Below are 27,508 nucleotides of genomic sequence, written 5' to 3'. Positions count from 1 at the left end.
AGAGTGATGTTTTTGTTATATTTTCTTATAGTGATCTGTTTTGTTCAAATCAGTGAAGTAAAAACATGCTAAGAGTGATGTGTTCCACGGTTAGAGTGATGTGTCTGTGATATTTGGTTATAATGATCTATTTTGTTCACATCAGTGAAGTAAAAACATGCTTAGAGTGATGTATTTACAAGAAACATTCTGAAAAAACGAAACATCATATTTACAAGAAATTCTATAGAACATGTGTACGTGGCCAATCTCAAAACTCGAATCAGTAGAAGATATGCTCTCGGAGTTTAAGAAATTGAAATACGGATCTGGTAGCTCGGATTCGCTTCAATCCGGTCTCGTGGCGCTTGCGCAGCTCTACAATTCATTCGAGGAATTCAACCGGAATAAAACATCAGGAGTCGATGGTGTTGATCGGAAATCGATGGAGGAATCTCTGTCGCGATCGGTGGATCTGCTCGACGCGTGCGGCGCCGTCATAGAGGTGCTTCAGATGATGAGATAGAACGTCTGCGCGCTTCAATCGGCGATGTGGCGGAAGGGAACTGATTCCGATTCCGCGGTGCAAAACGATGACGGAGAGGTCACTAGTTTTGAGGCGACGACGACGAGAAGGTTGAATCGCGCGACGAGGTTTTTTCAAATGAGAGCATTTTACTTTCTACCCTAATTTTGTCTGTGAAGTGACTATTATACCCCCGCCTTATTATAGTGAAGTAAATTTGTGATAAGAGTGAACTGATTCTCCTTTAAATTTAAAAATCACATGTATTAATACTAGCCCTTGATTTTCTTGATCTTGTGGCTGTGATTTGTTCTCTAGTTATGTACTTAATGGGCACTTGCCCTGGATCACTACTCTCTCTATATATATAGGGATGTATTCATTTCATTTTTGCATCTTTTGTTCTATTGTTATTCTTAATCTCGGCCATTCAATTACAAGATCTGATGGCCCAAAATAGACGCTGCATAAATTTAATTTACTTGATTAAAAAATTTGAAAAGGCTAAAATTGGTATACACAAATGTGTTTGTTATGGTAACTTCCTTGATTTTCTCTTCCAAAATATCAGCGGTTATTCTTTCTCTATAATTGAAAGCAGACGAAGCTTAATTCCATTGACCCCCAATCTAAATCTTGAGAGAGAGAGAGAGATAATGACGATGCAAAACGGGAGCTTAGAGTGTGACGCCAATTCACCAAAAATCAAGTTTACACAGCTCTTCATCGACGGCCAATTCGTCTACGCCGTTTCAGGTTACAATATTCTTCATATATCTATACAATTACACAATTATAATCTCTCTCTTTCTCTTGATATATCTCTATATATGGAGTACTTTTTAAGCATAAGATTTGGGTTTTAATAATATTATAATAATTATCAACAATCACCAGATTCAGTTCTCTCTGGTTTTTGGTGCTTAAACTGATATGTGTATTTCCGTTTGATTGAGCGTTTTAACTTTTGGGTATACAATACATTTTTTTTTTCGACGCAACTTACTTGTTTATCCCAATGGTTTAGCAATCATTGGGGCTAGGGTTTACTATGTACAAATTAAAACCGTCGTCAAAGTCCACGAGTTTCAGTCATTCATCTAGGGTTTAGAAAGCATATCGGTTAGGTAGTAGTTTTTAACTGATACACATAATGTACATATTATATTATATAATGGTTGTTTTAGGTTCTGTAATGCATGATTTGTGATCTGTAATGTACATTTTTACTGACCAGTTTAATTTAAATTTGGTCGTGTTTGATTGATCGGTGTACGTTTCTTGTTTTCCCCTAGGGTTTAACAATCCTTGTGGCTAGGGTGTAGTATGTACTAAGTCTTCAAACCGTCGTCAAAGTAGACTGGTTTCAGTCATTCATCTAGGGTTTAAAAATCATATCCGCTAGGTAGTAGTTTTTAACCGATACACATAATGTACATATTATATTATATAATGGTTGTTTTAGGTTTTGTAATGCACAATTTGTGATCTATAATATACATTTTTACTGACCAGATTAATTTAAGTTTGGCCGTGTTTGATTGTTCGGCGCACGTTTCTTGTTTTCCCAAAGAGTTTAACAATCCTTGGGGCTAGGGTGTAGTATGTACTAAGTATCAAAATCATTACCAAAGTCCACGTATTTCAGTCATTCAACGAGGGTTTAGAAAGCATATCGGCTAGGTAGTAGTTTTTAACTAACACACATAATGTACATGTTATATTATATAATGGTTGTTTTAGGTTCTACAATGCATGATTTGTGAACTGTAATGTACATTTTTACTGACCAATTTAATTTAAATTTGACCTTGTTTAATAGATCGGCGCACGTTTCGTCTTTTCCCCAAGGGTTTAACAATCCTTGGGGGTAGGGTGTAGTATGTACTAAGTCTTAAAACCGTCGTCAAAGTACATGAGTATCAGTCATTCATCTAGGGTTTAGAAATCATATCGGCTAGGTAGTAGTTTTTTACTGATACACATAATGTATTATATTATATAATGGTTGTTTTATGTTCTGTAGTGCACGATTTGTGATCTTGTACATTTTTACTGACCAGTTTATTTTAAGTTTGGCCGTGTTTGCTTGTTCGGCGCACGTTTCTTGTTTTCCCCAAGGGTTTAACAATCCTTGGGGCTAGGGTGTAGTATGTAGTAAGTATTAATACCGTCGTCAAAGTACACGAGTTTCAGTCATTCATCTAGGGTTTACAAATCATATCGGTTAGGTAGTAGTTTTTAACTGATACACATAATGTGCATATAATATTCGGTAATGGTTATTTTAGCTTCTGTAATGCATGATTTATGATCAGTAATGTAAATGTTTACTGACCAGTTTAATTTAAGTTTGGTCGTGCTACTAGGCCTCTTAGACGGTGTAAGGCGTGCGATGAGATGGGCCATCACGAGTCTAGAAATGCTTAAAGAGATGGCGATGGAGAAAGAGACGCGGAGGGGCAAGAGGCCAGCTTGATGTATTTTGTTCCACACATCATTATTGGTTTTTTTTTCGGATTAGTCTTGTGCTTCACTTGGTTGTCTTTGTATTATTAGTATTCCCACTGTCAACATTTAATACATATTATTATTGCATTATTAATCTGTTTTCGTTCATTATCGTTAATAAAGTTGTACATTATTGGATACTAGCACTTCACTTACTCTATATAGTTGTTTCATTACAGTTCGTTATTGGACACAGTATGTACATTATATATTGCATTACGAAACTGATAATGTACATTGTTAGCCTTGAAGTTTACCATTATTATCCAAACGCACTTAATGGTGTGTACATAATATTTTTGCATTAGTAATCTGTTCTCGTTCATTATCGTTAATGAAGTTTTACATTATTGGATATTAGCACTTCACTCACTCTACATAGTTATTCTATTACAGTTCATTATTAGACAGATTGTGTACATTATACATTGTATTACGAAACTGATAATGTACATTGTTGGCCTTGAAGTGTTTCATTATTTTGCACACATACTTAATGGAATGTACATTAATAATATACTACAGTTTAGAAACTCAGACGGGGTTCATCGACAATAGAGATGGTCGACCTTTCTCCCCCTGGGTTTCTTTTGGTCACCCTATTCTGGAGCCGTGCTTGGCCCAGCATCGGCCAATTTTTCCCTGAATTTCTGCGCTAGTGCAACTGGAATTACATCATCCACAGCTTCGGGTATGATGTCGTCTACAGCTTCGTATATGTCCAATCGCAGCTGCTTATCTGCTGTGGAATTGTCAACATACAACATCGGAACTTTAGTATTACAAACAGAATAATGCATAATATGTGCTATATAATGCATACTACTAGTTAAAGAATGCATAGATTCATTACAATAATGCACAAATGAATAATACTAACACATATTTTTGAACTCTGCTTACTACCCTTTCAACCATGTACACGTGAAGTCTTATAATGCATGATACCAGGTAAATAATATATACTACTACAAACAAAGTGTACAGAGTCAATCGAATAATGCACATATTTATTTTGCTTTAAACATTGCACCCACAACAATAAGTAAGGACCCAAAAAATGCATAATAAATGACAACTAATGTACAGTACCAAATAAATAATGTACAGTTTTAAACAAATAATGTACAAGCAAACTTTTGAGCTGTGGTAAGCAGCAATTCACCCATATACACAATAATTCTCATAATACCTACCACATTGCAAATAATGACAACTACTTGATACACAATGCACAACCTCAATCAAATAATGCACATAATTATATTCCATTCACCAATTTCCCCACACCAGCCAGTAAGCAGACAAATAATACATCCCAGAACTTAAATAATGTAAATTTTTAATCAACAAATGCGCACTTTGAATGTTTACTGAGTTAATCTCCCATGTACACAATTCTTCTCATAATGCATACTATACTGCAAATAATGGCAACAACTTGATACATATGTGCAACCTAAGTCAAATAATGCACATGTTTATATACCATTCAATAATTTTCCCACACCACCCAGCGCGCAGGCAAGTAATGCACAATAATTGACAAACAATGCAGCCCAGGACATAAACAATGTACATTTTTTTATCAACTAATTGAACAATAATTCTCATAATGTATAATATATTGCAAATAATGACAATTACTTGCTACATAATGCACAGCCTCATTCAAATAATGCACATATGCATATTCCTTTCACCAATTTTCCCACACCAACAAGTAACCAGGCACATAATGCAAAATACTTTACTAATAATGCATCCCAACACATCAATAATGTAAATTTTAGATTAACATCCCAGAACATTTAAATTATATCTTGGGGACATTGTCTTGGAGTGTGTATTTTAATGGAGTAATATTTTTGTATACTTTGGCGTAAAATTTAGCTATAATGGTAATAATTTCTACAATACTTTTTTAGTCATAATTTTTTTAAAAGTAAAAAAAGAACCATGTGCAGAAAAACTTACTGGAAATCTCTTTTTTGTTGGGCTTGAATCTCAATGCATATAACAAAAAAAAGTTAAGGATAAGTTAATACTATATGAAATGTCTATATCTTTCTCTATCGTCAAAACAGATAAATGCAATGACAAAACACACAAAAATCTGACATTCTATTCGTGTATATTTGTCACCTCCATCCCTTTGTTTTGAGGTTCATAAATGAAATGATTTTTTGTTAGATAAGAGGCAATAAATGCTGACCCATTTTTTGTAGCAAAATAATAATGTCTCGTGCTTGGTTTGGGACAGTGACTACGCAAACATGGAATATGCAGATTTCATAAATGTAAGAAAAATTCTTGTACAATTTTGTTTATAAAATTATACTACAATACAAGAGAAATTCAAGGATTGCATGGGTATATGCATATGACCATATGTTATATTGTAGAATATTCATGTAGAAAGTATTTTTCGGTGTTCGATTTTATTTGCTGAATATGTTAGGAAATTCAACTTTTTGATTTTGTGAACAAAATCAATTAAGAAAAAAAAGGGAAAAAAATTCTAGTAAGAGTGTAGCCTACGAGGATATGCAATGACACCTCCAATGTGCCTGGCCACGGCACCATAGCAGCCAGCCCCATCGAACTGCCGCTGCGTTTCCACCGCACCCGCTGATCGCTCAGTGACCATCTGTTTGGCTGCGCCAATGCGGACTTCACAATGACCACACCATTTTTTAAAAAATTTGAGTTATATTTTATAAAAATAATGTTTTATTTATAAAAAAAGATTTGCATTTATGAAAAATATCACGGAAGACTAAAATTTCACTACGACTCGTACTTAAAATTGATTTGTGAATTGGTAAAAGAATTAATTTTGAAAAATGACTTGTTGGTGGTTCCCTTCAGTAAAATTATTGAGATTTTATTTTTCTTTTATTTTCTGATGTCAATGAAACTATTTATTTTATAGTTATAATTTATAGGAATATTTCGCTTTCACATTTTAGAAATGGGAGGGGCTATAAATAAATTACTACTATTATATATCAAATACCAAAAAATTCCCTTATAGTATACTAATTTATAGAACCTTTTATATGTGATTGGATTTCAGTCTATACCTTTACATAAAAATTTATACGAGATTGGATGTTATCATATAATAGATCAAAAACTCATATATTTGTGTGTAATTGTTAATAATCCACTTAACATAGGTTTGATTTGAATCCCAACAAACCACTACATCGTACAACAATTCACACTTTCAATTTTTATTTATTTCACATGTGTTATCATCAAACCCATATCCAGATTTATGTACAACTCTCAGTAATCCATTGAACATCAAGTCTGATTTGAATCCCAACAAACCACATAGTAAGACTATATCGCACAGTACTTCACAATATCAATTTTTTATTTCACATGATAAGGAAATCATAAAGCTGTATATTTACTTTGAATAAAGATAAATGTTCAATTATATTATTGATTACTAGAATTGTTTTATAGAAATGGAAATAAATCCACACATAAGCTTGATTTGGAAACATTTATGCTCTATCTCTAAAGATAGGGTGTCCTAACCATCCTACTGCAATACTCCTATGTCCTATCTAAAGTCAAATCTTTTCTTGAATTGGTAAATATTTAATTTGAAATGTAATCTTTTTCCTAAATTATTGCAGTAGGATTAATATAGTACTAATATATTAATTTATTTTATATTAATTAATGTTCATAAAACTTTTTAATATACAAATACCTAAAATGTTTAACTATATATATATATATATATATATGGATGTATTCATTTCCTTTTTGCATATTTCCTCCTTTTTCCTTCTTGATCTCAGCCCCACGATTTTGTCATCCGACGGTTAGATTGATGACACATGTCATTTAATAATGCAGATTTTCCGTTGAATAATGCACACCGACTAATAATGCACCATTATAGCGTAATAATGCAGATTTTCAGTTGAATAATGCACACGACTAATAATGCACCATTATAGTGTAATAATGCAGATCATCTGGACCGTTGATGAATGAGATCTAACGGCCCATATTAAGAAGAATAAAGGATCTAAGGGATGAATAGGAGAATAACGCTCCCATATATATATATATATATATATATATATATAGGGTAGTGATCAAAGTATAACTAATATTAAGTGTATAACTAGAGAACAAATCTCAGCCACACATTTTGTTAGTCTAATTTAATCTTATAAGTTAAACAAATTTTCAGATTTTTGTTAAAAATAATGGCTCAAGGGCATTTTCGGAATTGAGGGGTATGTTGAAGAACATCCCCCAGAAAACGAGCTCAGCTTCATCCTCTCTCTTTTCCTCCATTTTGGCGAAACCAGCCAACGCCATCTCCGCCTTGGTCTCCACCATTCGAGAGCCGGAATCAGTGCACACGATCTCCAAATCAGCGTCGCACCAGCGCAGCTTGCCGGCGAGCAAGGGCCGGGTAGTCCTGCAGGACTCTTCTGAGAGACTCTTTAATCTGCCCGGCAACCAGCCATCCGGAGTCCTCATAGGAGCCCTTGTTGTAGCAGAGGAGCAGGTGGAAGCGCCACTGCAACACCGCCGCCGATCCCGCATTCTGTGAAACCGTGATTCTGCGCGATTGTCGTGGATCTGTTGGCTTTGTTGGAACCACTGTTTGAATTGCTTCCACGCGCACTTTGCCCACCGGAGTTGCCATTATTATTATTTTTTTTTTCAAGATGTTGTGGATGAATTTCAGTGGCAATAGCTTCAGTGTTGAATAATTATAAATTTGACAATACACATTAGTGTAACCAAATAAGGAGTTACTGCTTAGATGGTGATCGGAGGACATTTTATTCTTGGTTAAAATAAACAAGAGTATTAAAGTGTTTGCTAGAGTGTGTTAGTAAGTCTCATTTCATTCTTTGTCAAAGCAACTCCCAATTCATTCGATGATTTTATTTATGTCTTAATTGAACAATGACCTATGTTTCTGCATTCATCTTTGTCGCTAATTTATCTTTGGTAGACTCGTAGTTTGTGTGGTTTTATACAATTCATTGGATGAGTTTATAAGATTTTGAACAAAAGAGGTCTAAATTAACAAAACACATCACTCTTATTATGATTTTACTTCACTGTTATTTACAAAACACATCACTCTTATTATGATTTTACTTCACTGTTGTTTACAAAACACATCACTTTTATTGTGATTTTACTTCACTCTTGTTTACAAAACACATCACTCTTATTCTCATTTTACTTCACTCTTGTTTACAAAACACATCACTCTTATTCTAATTTTACTTCACTCTTATTTACAAAACACATCACTCTTATTCTCATTTTACTTCACTCTTGTTTACAAAACACATCACTCTTAGCATGATTTTACTTCACTCTTGTTTACAAAACACATCACTCTTATTATGATTTTACTTCACTCTTGTTTACAAAACACAATGCTAAAATCACAATAAGAGTGATGTGTTTTGTAAACAAGAGTGAAGTAAAATCAGAATAAGAGTGATGTGTTTTGTGAAAAAGAGTGAAGTAAAATCATAATAAGAGTGATGTGTTTTGTGAACAAGAGTGAAGTAAAATCATAATAAGAGTGATGCATTTTGTAAACAAGAGTGAAGTAAAATCAGAATAAGAGTGATGTGTTTTGTAAACAAGAGTGAAGTAAAATCATGCTAAGAGTGATGTGTTTTGTAAACAACATTGAAGTAAAATCATAATAATAGTGATGTGTCTTTGATTTTTTGTTATATTGATTTTTTTTAAAATTCGCGTATAACTAGTTTGGATTTGATAAAATCAACCTGATTCATTTGACATTTATGACTTCTGTTATCATTTGCAATTTCAATTTCCATTTTCTTCTTAGATCTGCTTTCCACTTTGATTCGCTGGTAGGTTGAATTTGCAAATTTAATCGATGGAGGTTGCAGAGATTGAGAGAAAGCCATGTTTCTGCTGATAATTGAATTTATAACGACGTAACCTAATTTTAGTTGTCAATGACCATTATACCCCCACTTTGTTATTATGGAGTAAATTTGTGATTGAGGAAACTAATTTCTCCTTAAATTCGAAAATTAATACTAGCCCTTGATTTTTTGATCTTGTGGCTATGATTTGTTCTCTAGTTATTTGGTTAAGGGGTGTTTGCCATAGATCACTCCCCTATATATATATATGTAGGAGAGTGATCAAGATATAACTAATTTTAAGTATATAACTAGAGAACAAATCTCAGCCACTCATTATCTCAATCTAATGACTAAATTAAGTATTCATTTTCTATTAATAAAAATTGCATGGGGTATTTTTGGAAAATCACATTATGAAATTCATAAGATGCGTGATTTTCATTCCAAATCAGATTTCATTCCAAATGGTGCAGTCTTGATGAATATACGTGATTTTCATTCCAAATCACATTATGATAGTCTTGGCAATCTCTCTCTCGAGCATCTGAATACTGGCTCCGTCCCTCCGATTCCTGTACAAATGCGGCGACGACTGCGGCGGCGGCAGAGACGTCGTTCGAGATGTACGATTCAGCTGCGTGCGTAGCCGCAATGCTCGCCATGCTCCCGCAGAGCTCTCTGCTTCTCATGAAGAGGCTGCTCGAAGAAGCGATTCATGTAATGGTGCGCGTCGTCGATGAGATCCGCGTCGACGCCGTGGTTGACGACGAGGAAGAATCCGTGCTTGCGGCAGGCCTCACCCCTACCCTCCCATCCCATCGTTTATTGTTTTTTGTTTATATTTGCTTGTTGCTTTTGTTTCATCTTTGATTTTAGTAGTTATGTGTTTGTTGTGTATTTAGCTTTTTTGTTAGTTGGTTTTTGTAATATTGTTAATCAAATTGGAAGTAATTGAATGATTTTTCGGGGCAATGATACCATTTCCTTTTCACTTTTGAAATTGTACTGTACAGAGATTCATCACCGACGTTCCCTTCACAGAGAGAGAGAGAGTACAGTTCGAAAATCTGGGAATTTTTTCGGTGAAATGGAATTACTTTTAAAAACGCTGAAACTAAGAATGCAACTATTTACAAAAGTATAAAATACATCTAGCATGATTTTATTTCACTGTTGTTAACAAAACACATCACTCTTAGCATGATTTTACTTCACTCTTGTTTACAAAACACATCACTCTTAGCATGATTTTACTTCACTCTTGTTTACAAAACACATCACTCTTATTATGATTTTACTTCACTGTTGCTTACAAAGCACATCACTCTTATTATGATTTTACTTCACTCTTGTTTACAAAACACATCACTTTTATTATGATTTTACTTCACTCTTGTTTACAAAACACATTACTCTTATTATGATTTTACTTCACTCTTGTTTACAAAACGCATCACTCTTAGCATGATTTTACTTCACTCTTGTTTACAAAACGCATCACTCTTAGCAAGATTTTACTTTACTGTTGTTTACAAAACACATCACTCCTAGCATGATTTTACTTCACTCTTGTTTACAAAACACATCACTCCTAGCATGATTTTACTTCACTGTTGTTTACAAAACACATCACTCTTATTATGATTTTACTTCACTGTTGCTTACAAACCACATCACTCTTATTATGATTTTACTTCACTCTTGTTTACAAAACACATCACTCTTATTATGATTTTACATCACTCTTGTTTACAAAACACATCACTCTTATTATGATTTTACTTCACTCTTGTTTACAAAACACATCACTCTTAGCATGATTTTACTTCACTCTTGTTTAAAAAACGCATCACTCTTAGCATGATTTTACTTTCCTCTTGTTTACAAAACACATCACTCCTAGCATGATTTTACTTCACTGTTGTTTACAAAACACATCACTCCTAGCATGATTTTACTTCACTGTTGTTTACAAAACACATCACTCTTAGTATGCTTTTACTTCACTCTTGTTTACAAAACACATCACTCTTAGCATGATTTTACTTCACTCTTGTTTACAAAACACATCACTCTTATTATGATTTTACTTCACTCTTGTTTACAAAACACATCACTCTTAGCATGATTTTACTTCACTGTTGTTTACAAAACACATCACTCTTAGCATGATTTTACTTCACTCTTGTTTACAAAACACATCACTCTTAGCATGATTTTACTTCACTCTTGTTTACAAAACACATCACTCTTAGCATGATTTTACTTCACTCTTGTTTACAAAACACATCACTCTTAGCATGATTTTACTTCACTCTTGTTTACAAAACACATCACTCTTAGCATGATTTTACTTCACTCTTGTTTACAAAACACATCACTCTTAGGATGATTTTACTTCACTCTTGTTTACAAAACACATCACTCTTAGCATGATTTGCGGACATGCTCGTAAATTACAAGATTTGCATGATTTGTGGACATGCCCGTAAAATCAATCTTTAATATCCCCCCAGTTATTCAGATTTTCCAAACAAATCATCATCATCCACATTCCACATCGCTGGAGCTTTTCCATTTTCATTACTTTCTTTTACTTTTTTTTTTCTTTTGGTTTGTACGTGAAAAACTGGAATCAAGCCCCATTATCTACTTGTGGTAAATAAACAAAGGAAAGGTTATGTTCTGCAAATAGACACTCCTAAAGAGAGATCTACAAAAATTTCAGTTCTGCCAAATACACTAAAAAGCAGTGAAGCCTTCCATTGACAATTGTCAGACTACACAGAACAGATACAAATTCAACTATTTACCATAAAATCACCCCATCCCTATCTTCCTAAATTTCTAAGAACCTAATAATGTTAAAAAATAGAAAATCCGAAGCAGTACCAACCATCCGGCAGCCGGAACTTCCTAGTAAGCTTCTGCGGCGGCCTCCTCTCCAGCCGTATATACTTGCAACCTTCTTCCCTTCCTCTATCTTCCTCTTCCCGTTGCTCTTTATCACCAGCGTGTTTTCCTCCTCTACCGTCACCTGCAGCAATTCCGCACCAATTTCATAAATACCTTCAGCTCGAGCGAGCTATTTCGCATCAATTTCATGAAATCCTAAAGAAATTTCGTTTCAATCAAGCAACTGAGCTTAATTTCTGGTAAATTTCCAGAACAGAGAAGAGGAGAAGAAAGAAGACTAATCTATGTTCTTTTTCAAATGAATTCAATTTGCTGACGTAATCTAATTTTGGTTGTGCAATGACTATTATACCCCCGCCTTGTTATTGTGGAGTAAATTTGTGATTGAGAGAACTAATTTCTCCTTAAATTCAAAAATTACATGTATTAATAATAGCCCTTGATTTTCTTGATCTTGTGGCTATGATTTGTTCTCTAGTTATTTGGTTAAGGGGTATTTGTCATAGATCACTACTATATATATATATATGTATATATATATATATATATATATATATATGGAAGCCTTATTCTCCTATTCATCCCTTAGATCCTTTATTCTTCTAAATATGGGACGTTAGATCTGATTCATCAACGGTCCGGATGGATGCTTGTTAATTAAACCCGCGTTGCATTATAAGGCTGATTTTGTGCATTATAAGGGTAATTTAGTAAATAAACGAATTCAACCCTTCCATCGACTTATTCTCTCTCATTCAACACTCTCTAACTTCCTCTCCACTCTTCCGCCTTTCCCTCTCCCCATCTTCCATTAATCAGCAAACCCTAGCCGCCCCTTTTTTCACACAGTAGCCGTTTTATCAGTCGGAAGTCGACGAAAAATTTGACATCACTCTCCTAGATCTCGTCACCCACCCTCCACCAGTGCAAACATCGAACCCAAACCGCCAACACCGGTGCTGTCGTATTCACCAAGTCAACAAGGTATGTGTGAAAAAGGCCGACTAGAAGCCGAATTCATGAATTTTTAGACACGAAAAGCAAAGATTTGAACATCGACTAGTTTGCGACTTTCGACATTCATAAATTAGTAGTTGTTTTGGTCAGGGTTTTCTCTGTCTCCGAAGCGCAGACATTGTTTTGGGTTTAAAATGATGGATTCGGGTATCTTATTTCTTTTTGTTATGACAGATTCACAATGACTAAACGAGGTCGTCCGTCGCGCTCTCAACCTACACAAGCTGCAGGTATAACTGCGTGTATAATTGCGTCAGTTGATTGAGTGTATAAAATGAGTGTATAATTGCTTCAGGTGTTCGACATCAGTTAGGCTTGCAGTGTGCATTCATCTTCATTTCTGGTTAATGGCTGGAAGGGTAATTGCATGACTGTTTTGTGCGCATTAGATAATCTAAAATTTACATTATTGATGTATTGGGATGCATTATTTGTTTAATATTTTGCATTATGTACCCGGTACTTTTGCTATTGTGGGAATTTGTGGTTATTGGAAGATACGTACGTGCATTATTTGGTTTAGGCAGTGCATTATGTACCTGTTAATTGTCATTATCTTCAGTATATTATGCATTATTAGAGGTATTGTGTATATGGGTTAATCAACACAGTGAAGATTACATATGTGCAATATTTGGTTTATGCAGTGCATTATGTAGTATGTAATTGTCATTATTTGGAGTATATATTATGCATTATGAGAGGTATTTTGTATTTGGGTTAATCAACTCATTGAAGATTACATATGTGCAGTATTTGGTTTAGGCAGTGCATTATGTAGTATGTAATTGTCATTATTTGGAGTATATTAGGCATTATGAGAGGTATTTTGCATTATGTACCCGGTACTTTTGCTGTTGTGGGAATTTGTGGTTATTGGAAGATACGTATGTGCATTATTTAGTTTAGGCAGTGCATTATGTACCTGTTAATTGTCATTATCTTCAGTATATTATGCATTATTAGAGGTATTGTGTATATGGATTAATCAACACAGTGAAGATTACATATGTGCAGTATTTGGTTTAGGCAGTGCATTATGTAGTATGTAATTGTCATTATTTGGAGTATATTATGCATTATGAGAGGTATTTTGTATTTGGGTTAATCAACTCAGTGAAGATTACATATGTGCAGTATTTGGTTTATGCAGTGCATTATGTAGTATGTAATTGTCATTATTTGGAGTATATTATGCATTATGAGAGGTATTTTGTATTTGGGTTAATCAACTCAGTGAAGATTACATATGTGCATTATTTGGTTTAGGCAGTGCATTATGTAGTAGGTAATTGTCATTATTTGGAGTATATTATGCATTATGAGAGGTATTTTGTATATGGGTTAATCGACTCAGTGAAGATTACATATGTGCATTATTTAGTTTAGGCAGTGCATTATGTAGTATGTAATTGTCATTATTTACAGTATATTATGCATTATGAGAAGTATTTTGTATTTGGGTTAATCAACTCAGTGAAGATTACATATGTGCATTATTTCGTTTAGGCAGTGCATTATGTAGTATGTAATTGTCATTATTTAGAGTCTATTATGCATTATGAGAGGTATTTTGTATTTGGGTTAATCAACTCAGTGAAGATTCAAAGTGCGCATTATTTTAATGAATAAGTGCATGTTGTCATTAGTATTATGCATTATAAAGCTCATATCATGCTTTATTATGTTTTTAATAATAAATGTCTGATGTTTTATGTGGTGACAATGCCATGGAGGAACAACGTCGTAACAATGGAGACGGGGGTGTACGTCATGCGCCATATGGAGACGTACTTCGGGGAGAAGGAGAAGGATTGGGAGTGCAGGCTGAGCCAAACGGGACAAAAAGCTTAGAGATGCTTAGAATCAAGTTTGCAAAGACGCTCCTTACTTGTGCGCATAACACCAGAGGTGGCACAAACCAATCTAAAGCCACGAGGTATTGGAGAGGAGACTGGCCAAGTTCAACTTCGAGCAGTGGGTCATGATTTATGGGCTGGAGTGAGTGAGAGTTTCGGCTTGGGTGATGGAGGTTGATGGGTTAATTGATAGCTGGAGTGATTATTTAAACTGTACGTTTTTTAGTAGATACATGATGGAAAGTGAACGCAGCCACCTTGTGGCGTGGTATATTTTTAACAACTTGTTATGTGCGTTTTGCTATAAGAAACTGATTTTGGGACTATGCATTATGAATCAAGAATTTGCCATTATTCTGCAATATAGTATGTGCATTATTTGTTTGAGGCTGTGCATTAGGTATGAAGCAGTTGTCATTATTTGCAATATAGTATGCATTACGATAATTATTGTGTATATGAGTGAATTGCTGCTTTTGTTATTATCAGGAGTGTGCGCATTAGTTGATTGAGGTTGTGTATTAAGTATCAAGTAGTTGTCATTATTTGCAATGTATTAGGCATTATTAGAATTATTGTGTTTATGGGTGAGTTGTTGTTTTTGTCATTATCAGCCGTGTGGTTATAGTTTTTTAAGTTCTGTTTTACATTCGAAATTAACTCAGTTAATTATCAATGTGCGCATCAGTCAATTAAAAATTTACATTATTTATGTTCTGGGATGCATTGTTTGTCAAGTATTTTGCATTATTATGTACATACTACACCCTAGCCCCTAGGCTTGCTAAACCCTTAGGGAAAATAAGAAACGCGCACCAAACATCGAAACACGACACAACTTAAATTAAACGGGTCAGGATAAATGTTCATTACATATCACAAATAATGCATTACACAAACTAAACTACGCATTATACTATACAATATGTACATTATGTATATCAGTTAAAAAAAATACCAACGTGCTATACATGTGCAACCCCAGATGAATTACTGCACCTCGTGTATTTGGACAACGTTTTTTTAGACTTAGAACATACTACACTCTAGCCCCTAGGCTTGCTAAACCCTTAGGAAAAATAAGAAACGCGCGCCAAACATCGAAACACGACACAACTTAAATTAAACGGGTCAGGATAAATGTTCATTACATATCACAAATAATGCATTACAGAAACTAAACTACGCATTATACTATACAATATGTACATTATGTATATCAGTTAAAAAAATACCTACGCGCTATGCATGTGCAACCCCAGACCAATTACTGCAACTCGTGTATTTGGACAACGTTTTTTAGCCTTAGAACATACTACACCCTAGCCTCTAGGCTTGCTAAACCCTTAGGAAAAACAAGAAACGTGTGCCAAATATCGAAACACGGCACAACTTAAATTAAACGGGTAAGGATAAATGTTCATTACGTACAAAAAAAATGCATTATAGAAACTAAACTACGCATTATACTATACAATATGTACATTATGTATATCAGTTATGCATGTGCAACCCCATACCATTTACTGCAGCTCGTGTATTTGGACAACGTTTTTTAGCCTTAGAACATACTACACCCTAGCAACTAGGCTTGCTAAACCCTTAGGGAAAACAAGAAACGTGCGCCAAACATCGAAACACGACACAACTTAAATTAAACGGGTCAGGATAAATGTTCATTACATACCACAAATAATGCATTACAGAAACTAAACTACCCATTATACTGTACAATATGTACATTATGTATATCAGTTAAAAAAATATACCTACGCGCCATGCATGTGCAACCCCAGATTAATTACTGCAGCCCGTGTATTTGGACAACTTTTTTTAGACTTAAAACATTACAGAAACTAAAACAATCATTATTGAGTAATATATGTACATTATGTAAATAAGTTAAAACTACTCCCCTATCCGAGATGATATCTAAACCCTCGTTGAATGACTGAAACTCGTGGAGTAATATATGTAAAGTATGTAAATCGGTAAAAACTACTCCCTAGCCGAGATGATATCTAAACCCTAGTTGAATGACTGAAACTCGTGGACTCTGGTAATGGTTCTGAATACAAGCTTCATCAATGAATCCTTTTTTGCAAATATCAGTCATCAAAACGCCGTAGTTCACAAGCTCGGCTTTGCATCCATGGTACTCCATATCAAACATCAATTTCTTCGCGTCGTTGAACCTACCTAATGAGCACAAACCTTCCATCAGTACAACGTATGTGACTGCATTTCCTCGCCTTCCCTTCGCCCTCATATCCTCAAACAACGTTTTCGCCTCATCCACATCACCCCTTTTGCACAAGAACCTAATTTGAGAATTGTAAGTCACAACTGTAGGCTCCACTTCTCTCCCAAGCATTTCATCAAACACCTTCATCGCCTTCTCCCAATCATTATTCCCCAACCACATTTTGATCAATACATTATAAGAAACCGAATTCAACCTGAATCCCATCTTCGGCCCCTTCGCGAACAACTCGGTCGCATCAGAAATCCGCCCGCCGTTGACCAAAACATTCAAAATCGTGTTGAACGATTGCGTCGTGCGCGCAGTTATGCGACTTTTCCATCTCGCAGAAAACCTCGACTGCTTTGTCGATCAAATCGACCTTCCCGTAATACCTAATCAATCCGATAAACATAGGCTCGCCGCATCTAATGTCGTGGGTCCGTATAAAATTGAGGACGGCGTCGAAAAATTGGGATGAGACGAGAAAATATAAATTGCAGACGTATTCAATGTGAAAAACGTATCTTGGCTGATGATTAAGGGGGGAAATCATGGAAACTACCACAAGTGAATCTTAATCCTATACCAAAAATGACCTTTTCCTATTAATTTAATAATTTTAATAATCAAAATCAGCTTGATTTTGGGCTATCGGATTTTCAAATCGTGAGGCTAGGATTAAAAAGAACAATAGAACAAAAGATACAAAAAGAAAATGAATACATCTGTATATGTATATATATATATATATATATGCGTGTGTGTGTGTGTGTGTGTATATATATCCACGATAGGGGAGTGTTATATTGCTAACTCAATACTTAATTGCTATCTACAATTAAATAATATCCATTAGATATTCAAATCAAGGGTCAGGATAATCAGCCCCAGAATGTCAATACGATAAAAAAACGTCAATAAGGGTATTAAGGTCAATTTACAACAAATTATTTGTAACTAACTTTTGAAAAATATCCCAAAACTTTAAATGCATATAACTATCTCGATTTAAATTTTTTTCCGCATAACATATATCAAACTAAAGATAATTTTATAAGGATTCTAGCGAGATTCAACATGCATATGTTTCGATGTCAAAATTTGATAAAATTTTCATAAATATTCATAAATTTTGTTAACAGCTTTATATCAATACACGACACATAATATATCAATACAATACTTGTACAATGTCAATATGAAATTGTATTAACATTGTCATGTCTTTGTGTTGATGTATTTCATACACTGTATTGACATTGTGTTTCTAAACCCTAAATTTGATAGTTGCTATTATCTTTTTAATATTAATAAATGAAAAACGAAATTACACATGGCAAATTGTAGACCACAAGATTTCTAAAATCCTATGGTCTTAAATTAGTTGTAATTACCAATTAAATGATGAGTTAGCAATTTATCACTCCCCTATCCGCGATATATGTACATTATTTTTTTATAATCATGTTCAATGGGGTGTGATCAATTGCTAACTCACCTCTTAATTGCTAACTCACCTCTTAATTGCTAACTCACCTCTTAATTGCAAACTACAACTAATTTTAGATCAAAGGATTTTAGAAATCTAATAGTGTATAAATTGACATGTGTAATTTTGTTTTAACATTATTTAAATTTAAAAAAAAATAAAAGACTATTACATTTAGGGTTTTAGATCAAAATATCAATATAGTGTATTGAACATACCAATGTGATGCTTGAAATATGTCAACATAATTTTGAATTGACATTTAATATGTATTATTTTTACATATTTTATTAGCTATGTTTACATTAATCTGTCACTATAAAAATATGAAAACTCAATAATTTTTTTTAAATTTTGACATCGAAACATATGCAAGTGAGATCTCGTTAGAATCATTATAAAATTATCTTTAATTTGATATATATTATGTGAAAAAATAATTTAAATTGAGATAGTTATATGCATTTAAACTTTTGAGATATTTTTAAAAGGTTGATTATAACTACTTTATTGTTATTTGACATAACATATTCCACTGACTCAATCCAATCATATTTTTATTATAAAATTAATACTCCCTCCGTCCCAACTAAGAGCATCCGCAGCGGTGATCGCTGGGATGGACGTCATCCGTGCCGCTGGCACGACAACGCGTTGTCCATCGCTGCGCTCTTACTGCTGGCACGGCGCTGCTCGATGCATCGAGCACGTCCGTGCCACTGAGCAGGCTGACGTGGCGCGACGGGATTGGCCAACGGCATAGCCGTTGGCATTTTCAAATTTTTTTAATTCGAATTTAATTTAAAAAATCATTTTTAAATAAAAAAAATATTTTCCCACTTCCCAATAAATTATATCCGTTTTCTCCCCACTTTTAATATATTTTTTAAATTTTTTTCCCCAAAATTCACATTTTCATCTATAAATACCCTCACTTCCACACAAAAAATTTCCCACCACACTACACAATTCTCATCTAAATTCTCTCATCAATTCTCAATCTTTCACTCTTACAAAAAAAATGTCCGGCTCCGACGATCACCCCTTCGACTCCCGTGGTTGGAACCACGAATGGTTCGGCTCACAACCATTCCCTAGTCCGGAAACGCAATTCTCGGCCCCTCCTCAAACCCAAGGTTCTCAAGTTCCGGGTGGCTACCGGCCTTACCCGGTGGACGACCAAGATGCCCCCGATGGGCGATACGGGTAAGCACCCGAACCCGGATCGGGAGGGAGCGACGACTCTCAAACTCCTCCTACTCCTCGTAGTGTCCGCACCCCGTACACTCCGGCGGAGATGGATCAGTTATTCAAAGCCTATTTGATTATCTCCGAAGATCCGGAGGTTGTCACGAACCAAAGCGGGGATAGGTTTTGGTGGCGCGTCTCTCGCCGGTACAATGAAAACCGCCCGGATGGAACCATCGAGCGCAATGAGAGTATGGTGCGCAATGCCATCTTCAGAGCCAACAAAAGAAATCCAAAAGTTCCAGGAGTATTACCTACAGGAAGAGAGGTCGGGGGGAGCGGCAGGAGCGAGCTCGACATCATCAGTGCCGCGTTGGCGACCTACCAATCCCAACATTACAAACCGTTCAAGTACCTCAGTGTTTGGCAGGAAGCGCGCCATCATCCGAAGTATAAGAGAGACGTATCATCCTCCTCCAACTCCTACAGCAAACGGTCGAGGTCGGTATCCCTATCCGACGCCGGTGAGGATGAGGTGGCTAGCCAGCTTGCCGGAACTAACTTGGGTAGCCCCGAGGCCGGCCCGAGCAGTTCCCAACGCCGGCCGCAAGGAAGGAAGAAGGCGACGGCCAACCGCCATCGCGCCGCGACTCCATCCGCCCCCGCGATAGGGGAGTGTTATATTGCTAACTCAATACTTAATTGCTATCTACAATTAAATAATATCCATTAGATATTCAAATCAAGGGTCAGGATCATCAGCCCCAGAATGTCAATACGATCAACAAAAAACGTCAATAAGGGTATTAAGGTCAATTTACAACAAATTATTTGTAACTAAATTTTGAAAAATATCCCAAAACTTTAAGTGCATATAACTATCTCGATTTAAAATTTTTTCCGCATAACATATATCAAACTAAAGATAATTTTATAAGGATTATAGCGAGATTCAACATGTGACAATTTACTCCATCCGCCCCCGCTCCCTTTGTGCCACCTCAACCCCCCACCAACTCGTTGTGGACCCTTTTGGCTCAACTCAATTTGGCCGATAGGTCTCGGATGACTCCCGAGCAACTTGATTCACATTTGGCAATGATACGGGGTTTCCGAAAAATATTGGGGATAGGGCCAGAGGACTAGTCTTCCACGAGGGTATTTTTTAGCCTTTAATTATGTAATTTTTAATTTGTAGGATTTTAATTATGTATTTTTATTTTTCAGGATTTTAATTATGTAATTTTTATTTTTTAGGATTTTAAGTTTGTAATTCTTATTTTATATGATTTTATTATGTAATTTTTATATTTTAATGTATTTTTATATTGTATAAATGTTTTTTTAGTAATGGAAGTATTTAAATTGAATAATGGAATAGTGAGACCCTTGAGCATGTCTTTGCGGAAGAGTATAGATGTGAGTGTTGTGCTCTTGGGAAAGAGCATGAAGTAAAAAATTAATAAAAGTGGGCCTGAGCCACATCCATGGTCTAAGTTGAATCACTTTTTTTGTACTCGTTTTGGAAAAATCGTAATAAATAGTTAAAGTAGATGTATAGTAAATTAAAAGCGAGAATAATGTAGAGAAATGTCTTAACTACACTATTCTCAATTTTAATTTATTATATATCTAATTTAACTATTTATTATATTTGTTTAAAAATGAATGCAAAAAAAAAGTGACTCAACTTAATTGAGAGAAAGAGAGTATATAAAAATAGAACCTACTTTAAATCACCGGCCAAGTGTCAATTAACATGTGACACCGGGAGTAGTAGTATAACAATATTGTACTGTTATATTGTCAAATCCTCAATGAAGGTAATTTACTCCGAAACAATGATTTTTTTTTAAAATTTCGTACAACCCTTTACTAATTAGTTATCGTGATTTGTACCGTGGTAAGTAGCAACATTTATAACCAATCTCATTATATAATCTTTATAATAGGACCAAGTACCTAAATATGATTATAATAAAACAAGTACTGAAATATGCATTCACGTCGAAATATACTTGTCATTTTATTAAAGCATAAAATTCGGAAACCAAACCAGCAATTTCTCACTCAAACAGAACAAACCAGGAGAGAGAGAGAGACTTGGGAACAGCATCACGGCTGGCTGCACTGATTGAACACATTGTAAATGAACCCAACTTTCTCTCTCGAGCTCTTCACTGTAGGTTTTTTCTCTCTTTTTCCTTTCACCATTTTTCTCGGAACTTGTGCTCCACACCAACTCTACACAGAGACTTCAAACTTCCAACTCGTAAGTCCGCCGCCTTGCATTCTACAATGCCAAAACTTTTCCTTCTTTTTATTGTTTCCAACACTTGTTTTTCCACACAACTATTTCTATTCCAAGACACCATTTTTATTTGCCAGAAATGTACTATATATCTTTGTGTTCTTGTGCAATAATTTTCATTTTTTTTCGTAATGGGAGGAGAATTAGTTGCGTGAGTTGGTGCTGAAGCATTCAAACAAACGTTGCTGGATTCAACTTGAGTTTTTTTAGCATAAACGTTGTTGGATTGTGTGTGGGGTAGATCGTGATTTTTCATTTCGTTTAGTATTTTTTTTGGGCTGTAAAAATTTGCTTGGGCAGATCTAAACAGTTGGAATTAAATGCTTGATACTATGTGCCAACTTAGTACCTCATTGATGATAGCGCGCTATACCATTTTAGGAACTCTTTCTCCCCTCTAATGAGGTGTATGGTATTATGCTTTCGTGGTAATTTTCTTTTCCATTTAGCAATAAAAATAAAATTGTAATAATTGCTTGCTCTTTATCATAAAGCAATTTAATTTATATGCATCACATTTTATCTGCCTCACAATCTGTAGGTTTATAGTAACTTTACTGAATTTTGGGTTACTTTGTTATCAGTTTTTATCCTTAAACTGTTCAGAGCATCCGCAATGGGCGGATGATGGCACGTCCTACGGCGCGCATCGTCCGCGCCATCCATCGTCCGCACCCATTGCAGGTGCGTGCCATAGGGCGCGGACGATAGTCGCGCCCTATACTTCGGTCGCGGAGGATAGCGCGAACGATGACCATCGTCCGCGCCATCGTCCGCCCCATTACGGCTGTCGCGGACGATGGCTGCGGACGATGGTCATCGTCCGCCCCATTGTGGAGGTCGCGGACGATCGACGCGGACGATGGCACGCGGTTTTGACTACAGGCCGCGAGTGTCTGAAGAGCTTTTGTCGGGGGATAGTAGAGGCCTATGGCGACACATATTTGCGCAAGCCGACAGCCACTGATTGCCAGGGTCTGATGCAGATGCACGAGAGGGCGCACGGGTTTCCCGGGATGCTCGGGAGCATCGACTGTATGCACTGGGAGTGGAAGAATTGTCCGACGGCGTGGAGAGGTCAATTCACAAGTGGATACAAGGGCAGCCACCCGATGATGATCCTCGAAGCCGTCGCTGACCATCGGCTCTGGATCTGACATGCTTACTTCGGCGTAGCCGGGTCGAACAACGACATCAACGTCCTCAACTCGTCCATCCTCTTCACCGACCAATGTAACGGCAACGGCCCGGCCATCGAGTTCACTGCCAACAGACGCCAATACCATATAGGGTACTACTTGGCCGATGACATCTACCTACGGTGGCCAGTTTTCCTAAGGACGGTCAGCTGCCCAATTGGTGAGAAGAGGGTTTTATTTACGCAAAAGCAGGAGGCGGCGCGGAAGGATGTCGAGCGGGCATTTGGGGTGCTCCAATCACGGTGGACAATTGTGAAAGGGACGGTTCGTTTCTGGTACAAGGAAGTCATCGCCGATGTCATATATGCGTGCATAATCATGCACAACATGATAGTCGAGAGTGAAGGCGGAAGCATCACCGACTGGAATGAAGACGACCGTGCATCTAGCTCTTCCGGCACATCGACCGACACACCTGATAGAGGGTTACCGTTGGGCTTCGAAGAGGTTCTATCTAGACAGGCCTCAATGCGCAAACAACAAGAGCATGCGCAGCTCATGAGCGACATGATTGAAGAAGTGTGGGCTCGTAACCGCCGTCGCTGAGTTTGCGTTTTTTTTAATTCGCATAATGTATTAATTTTTATTAAATGAAATGAAGTTTTTGAAATTCGTATTTTAATGTATTATTTTTTTTAAAATTCGTATGGATTTTGTAAATATTAAAAAAATGATGACGTGGCACGCCTTAGGGCGCCCCACTGCAGGTGGGGAGGTAGGAGGATAAAACTGCTGACGTGGCGCGCCATAAGGCGCCCATTGCTAATGCCCTCAACATCTGGAGTGAAAATAAAGGAAGAAATTTGGAAAGTGATAGACTGGCCTTTGATGTTGGTATCTTATATTTGATCTGACTGTTACTTCAGTTGTCTCTTTGCTTTTTGACTAATTTCACACTTTTTTCCCCTTTTATTTTGGGTATGGTTGGTGGGAGTGGAGGTTGTTTCTATGGTTTTCCTTTGAAGGGATAGTATTGCTTCTCTCTTCCGTATTTTGGTTGGCCAATTCACTCAAAATAGACTACTAATGGCTGCATTTTCTGATTTTTATATATCCTTACATATTTGCATTTTCTGAAAAAGATTGCAGAGTCTTGAGTCAGGCAAGCCTTAGTTAGCTTTGTCTTCTTCGCTGCTGAGATAATACAATATGCAGACCACTAAATCAAGGTAATTGAATCCTATGTTATGAATGCTTTTTCGCTAGTTTCATCGTTCGATGCTTGCACTATTAGACACAAGTATCCATCAATGAAGTTGGATATGATGTGGTGAAAGCATTGCTGTAGATTTTAATATTCTTCTCATTTTGCATGTTTTGTAATGAACTGTGGTTCGTCTTGTGCTTGATGAGGTTGATTCTTATATTTGAGAGCATCATCTTTGATGGTATTGTTGTGCTGTTTGAGTGCAGACCTGGTTCTCTCGATGTCACTCCAAAACCTTCTCCTGCCATGCCTCGTACAGCCCGGAAGCTCAAAACTTCGGGATCAGATCCCGATTCGTTTTCCTCTCCAAAAAACAAAACACCTAAGGATAAAAGTCCTAAAGTTGTTGGCCGATCTCCACGAAGCCCAGCAATAGAGGTAACATGTCGAATGGAGAATCAAATTTCATTGAAGGACATGTTAAGATTGATGAAAAGATGCAAGTATTTAGATTTTAATCTGCAAGTAGTAATATGCCTTTATTTATCTAATTATCTTTGCTGGTGAGTGGTAATCAGCCACTGATGATTGTAATGATATCTTTAGGTGCAGTTAGTTGCAACCTTTGTCATTACATGCTAGCTGACCTTTACATCCTTTTGCATAAACTATTGACATAGATCTATTGTTGTCCTTTTCTTAATGTTACTTATGATCCATTTTTGTCGCGTCTTAGAAAAAGAGAGCACCGAGCAGAGTGTCTGAATTGGAGCCTCAGCTGGCACAGCTGCAGGATGAGCTGAAGAAGGCGAAGGAGCAGCTGAGCTCTTCCGAGTCATGGAAGAGGAAGGCTCAGCAGGAGGCGGAGGAAGCTAAGAAGCAGCTTGCAGCTATGTCAGCTAAACTCGAAGAAACTCAGAACCAACTGAAGGAACTCTCCGACTCTGAGGAAGCCCGACTGCAAGAGCTACGTAAAGTTTCTCAAGACCGAGACAGAGTTTGGCAGTCAGAACTGGAGGCTGTTCAGAAGCAGCACTCGATGGACTCTGCTGCTTTGGCTTCTGCACTGAACGAGATTCAGAAGCTTAAGCTACAATTAGATCGGGTTACTGAGTCTCAAACTTCTCATGCTAGGCATGCTGACTCCGCTCATGCTGAGATTCAGAGCCTGAGAATCGAGCTTACGGAAACTCTCGAGTTGGTCAAGAATCTCAAGAACCAGTTGAATGATAGCAGAGAATCGGAAGCTCAGGCCATGGAGGAAGTTGGCAAAGCTCAAATGCTGCTGGAAGTTGTCAAGACTACAGAGGAAGCTCTGCGGTTGGAGCATGGCAACGTCAGGGAATCCTACAGCTCGTTGCTGGCTGAGCTAGATCAGTCGAAGAACAAAGCAAATACACTTGAGGAACTTGCCAGCAAACTCCGCGCTGATCTTGCTAAAAGTGAAAGTGATGCTAAGTCCTTGTGTGGGGATAAACATGAGCAGGCAGAGATGTTGGAGCACGAGGTTGATAGTCTGAAACGCGAATCAGCTGAGTTGAGGGATGCCCTTGAAGCAGCTGAAAAAAGATATCAAGATCAGTACCTTCAGAGCACGTTGCAGATTAGAGATGCGTACGAGCTAGTGAAGCACTCGAAATCAGAATCGCTGAAGAAAGAATCCGAATTGGTGGAAAAGTTGAAAGAATCCCAAGTTGATATTGAAGAGCTAAAGGAAAAACTGATTGAAAAGGAACAGGCATTGCAAAGTGTTCCATTGGACAACAACTCGCTGAATCTTGATGTGAACGAAAAGAATGTAGGAATCGAGTTAAACAAGTCAGAATCCGGCCTAGAAGATCTGAAAGCAAGCTTGTCAGAGATGGAGACACAGCTCCAAAGCATCACTGAAGAAAACAAGATGCTCAAATCCGAGATCTTGAAAAGGGAGGTGGAGAAAAACAAGGCAAACGACGGGGCCCTTGCTTCAACAGAGGCAGCAAGAGCAGCTGAACAAGAGGCCATGATGAAGCTCGGGCACCTAACTGAAGAAGCCGATAAAAGCTGCAGAAGAACCACGAGGGTCACTGAAGAGCTCGATGCTGCTCAGGCTGCAAACTCTGAGATGGAGGCTGAGTTAAGGAGGTTGAAGGTGCAGTCAGACCAGTGGAGGAAGGCGGCTGAGGCAGCTGCTGCCATACTCTCCAATGGCAACAACAGTGGGAAGTACATCGAAAGGATAGGATCCTTGGACTACCACACAATTGGTGGCAAGTTAGGGCTGCCTTACTCAGAAGATACAGATGATGAGTCCCCTAAGAAGAAAAATGGGAACATGCTGAAGAAGATTGGTGTGTTGTTGAAGAAAGGGCAGAAGTAGACAACACAACTAAAGCTCTTTATGGTTTCATTTCATTGTCCTAAATAATTGAATGCAGTTCTTGATCAGATCCATTTGTGACTTTTTATAGGTTTATTCTTGTCTGAAATTTGCAGGAGAACTAATGCAGACAGTTACCAGCAGTAAACTTGTATAGGTATGCTCATCTGTTATGAACTCTCTCTCTCTCATCCCATTTTGAGTAACCTGCATTTTTTGTATGGTTTATTAGTTAGGTGTTGGAGCTGTTGTATTTTGTAATCAGTTGGTTTAAGACCCCTTCATCTTTGAAATACAAGTTACATTTCTAATGTTATGCTTTTTATATTGATTTTGCATTTTGTGATGAATGAGAAATATCTCAAGGCCAATGCACACAGGAAACTAGGAGAGGGTATTCAATTTCCGGTTTAGTATTTTGCCCAAACCAAATCAAAAGATCAAAATTTTATGGAAATTAAAATCGAACCGAGAAGTTACTCGAAAAGTCGAAATTCTAACTATAAAAACCTATCTGAATTGAAAAATCAAAACTACACAAATATATTTAAAAAATATGCAAAATTGGAATAAAAACTACAAAATCTGAACCCTAACTGAAATCGCACAAATATATCCTAAAAATAACCAAAAAAACCAAAATTAGAAAATTAATTTTCTAAAATTAACATAAAAATATACCGTATCAGTCCAATACATTACAATTTTCATAAAATAGAAATAACGTTTATCTGTATAAACCATACAAAAAGAGTTTGTTTTAGGTATAATCCTAATGGTGTATATTATATACTTTATTATACATCGGAACTAAATCCAAAAATCGAAAAATTCCCCAAAATTTAAA

At 36.5% G+C, this 27,508-nt stretch overlaps 1 protein-coding gene and 1 pseudogene across 3 annotated transcripts; one reads left to right on the top strand and one right to left on the bottom strand.

The window, feature by feature from the left end:
* Positions 1–11,706: 11,706 nt before the first annotated feature.
* Positions 11,707–17,521, bottom strand: LOC121760758 (annotated as a pseudogene).
* Positions 17,522–21,699: 4,178 nt separating this feature from the next.
* LOC121761214 (interactor of constitutive active ROPs 2, chloroplastic-like) lies at positions 21,700–26,977 on the top strand. Of its 3 annotated transcripts, XM_042156830.1 has the most exons (5): positions 23,949–23,985; positions 24,090–24,151; positions 24,238–24,324; positions 24,569–24,740; positions 25,039–26,977. In XM_042156830.1, the coding sequence occupies exons 3-5, from the start codon at positions 24,305–24,307 to the stop codon at positions 26,659–26,661; spliced, it is 1,815 nt and encodes a 604-aa protein (XP_042012764.1). In that variant the 5' UTR covers positions 23,949–23,985; positions 24,090–24,151; positions 24,238–24,304; the 3' UTR covers positions 26,662–26,977. The 3 variants fall into 3 exon arrangements, with proteins under 3 accessions (XP_042012765.1, XP_042012763.1, XP_042012764.1); XM_042156831.1 differs by lacking the exons at positions 23,949–23,985; positions 24,090–24,151 and adding an exon at positions 21,700–21,917 and having other exon boundaries at positions 24,245–24,324; XM_042156829.1 differs by lacking the exons at positions 23,949–23,985; positions 24,090–24,151 and adding an exon at positions 21,700–21,917.
* Positions 26,978–27,508: the final 531 nt, after the last annotated feature.

The sequence above is a fragment of the Salvia splendens genome, chromosome 13, assembly GCF_004379255.2.
Source record: "Salvia splendens isolate huo1 chromosome 13, SspV2, whole genome shotgun sequence".
Lineage (NCBI taxonomy): Eukaryota > Viridiplantae > Streptophyta > Magnoliopsida > Lamiales > Lamiaceae > Salvia > Salvia splendens.
This window is presented reverse-complemented; position numbering and strand designations above follow the sequence as displayed.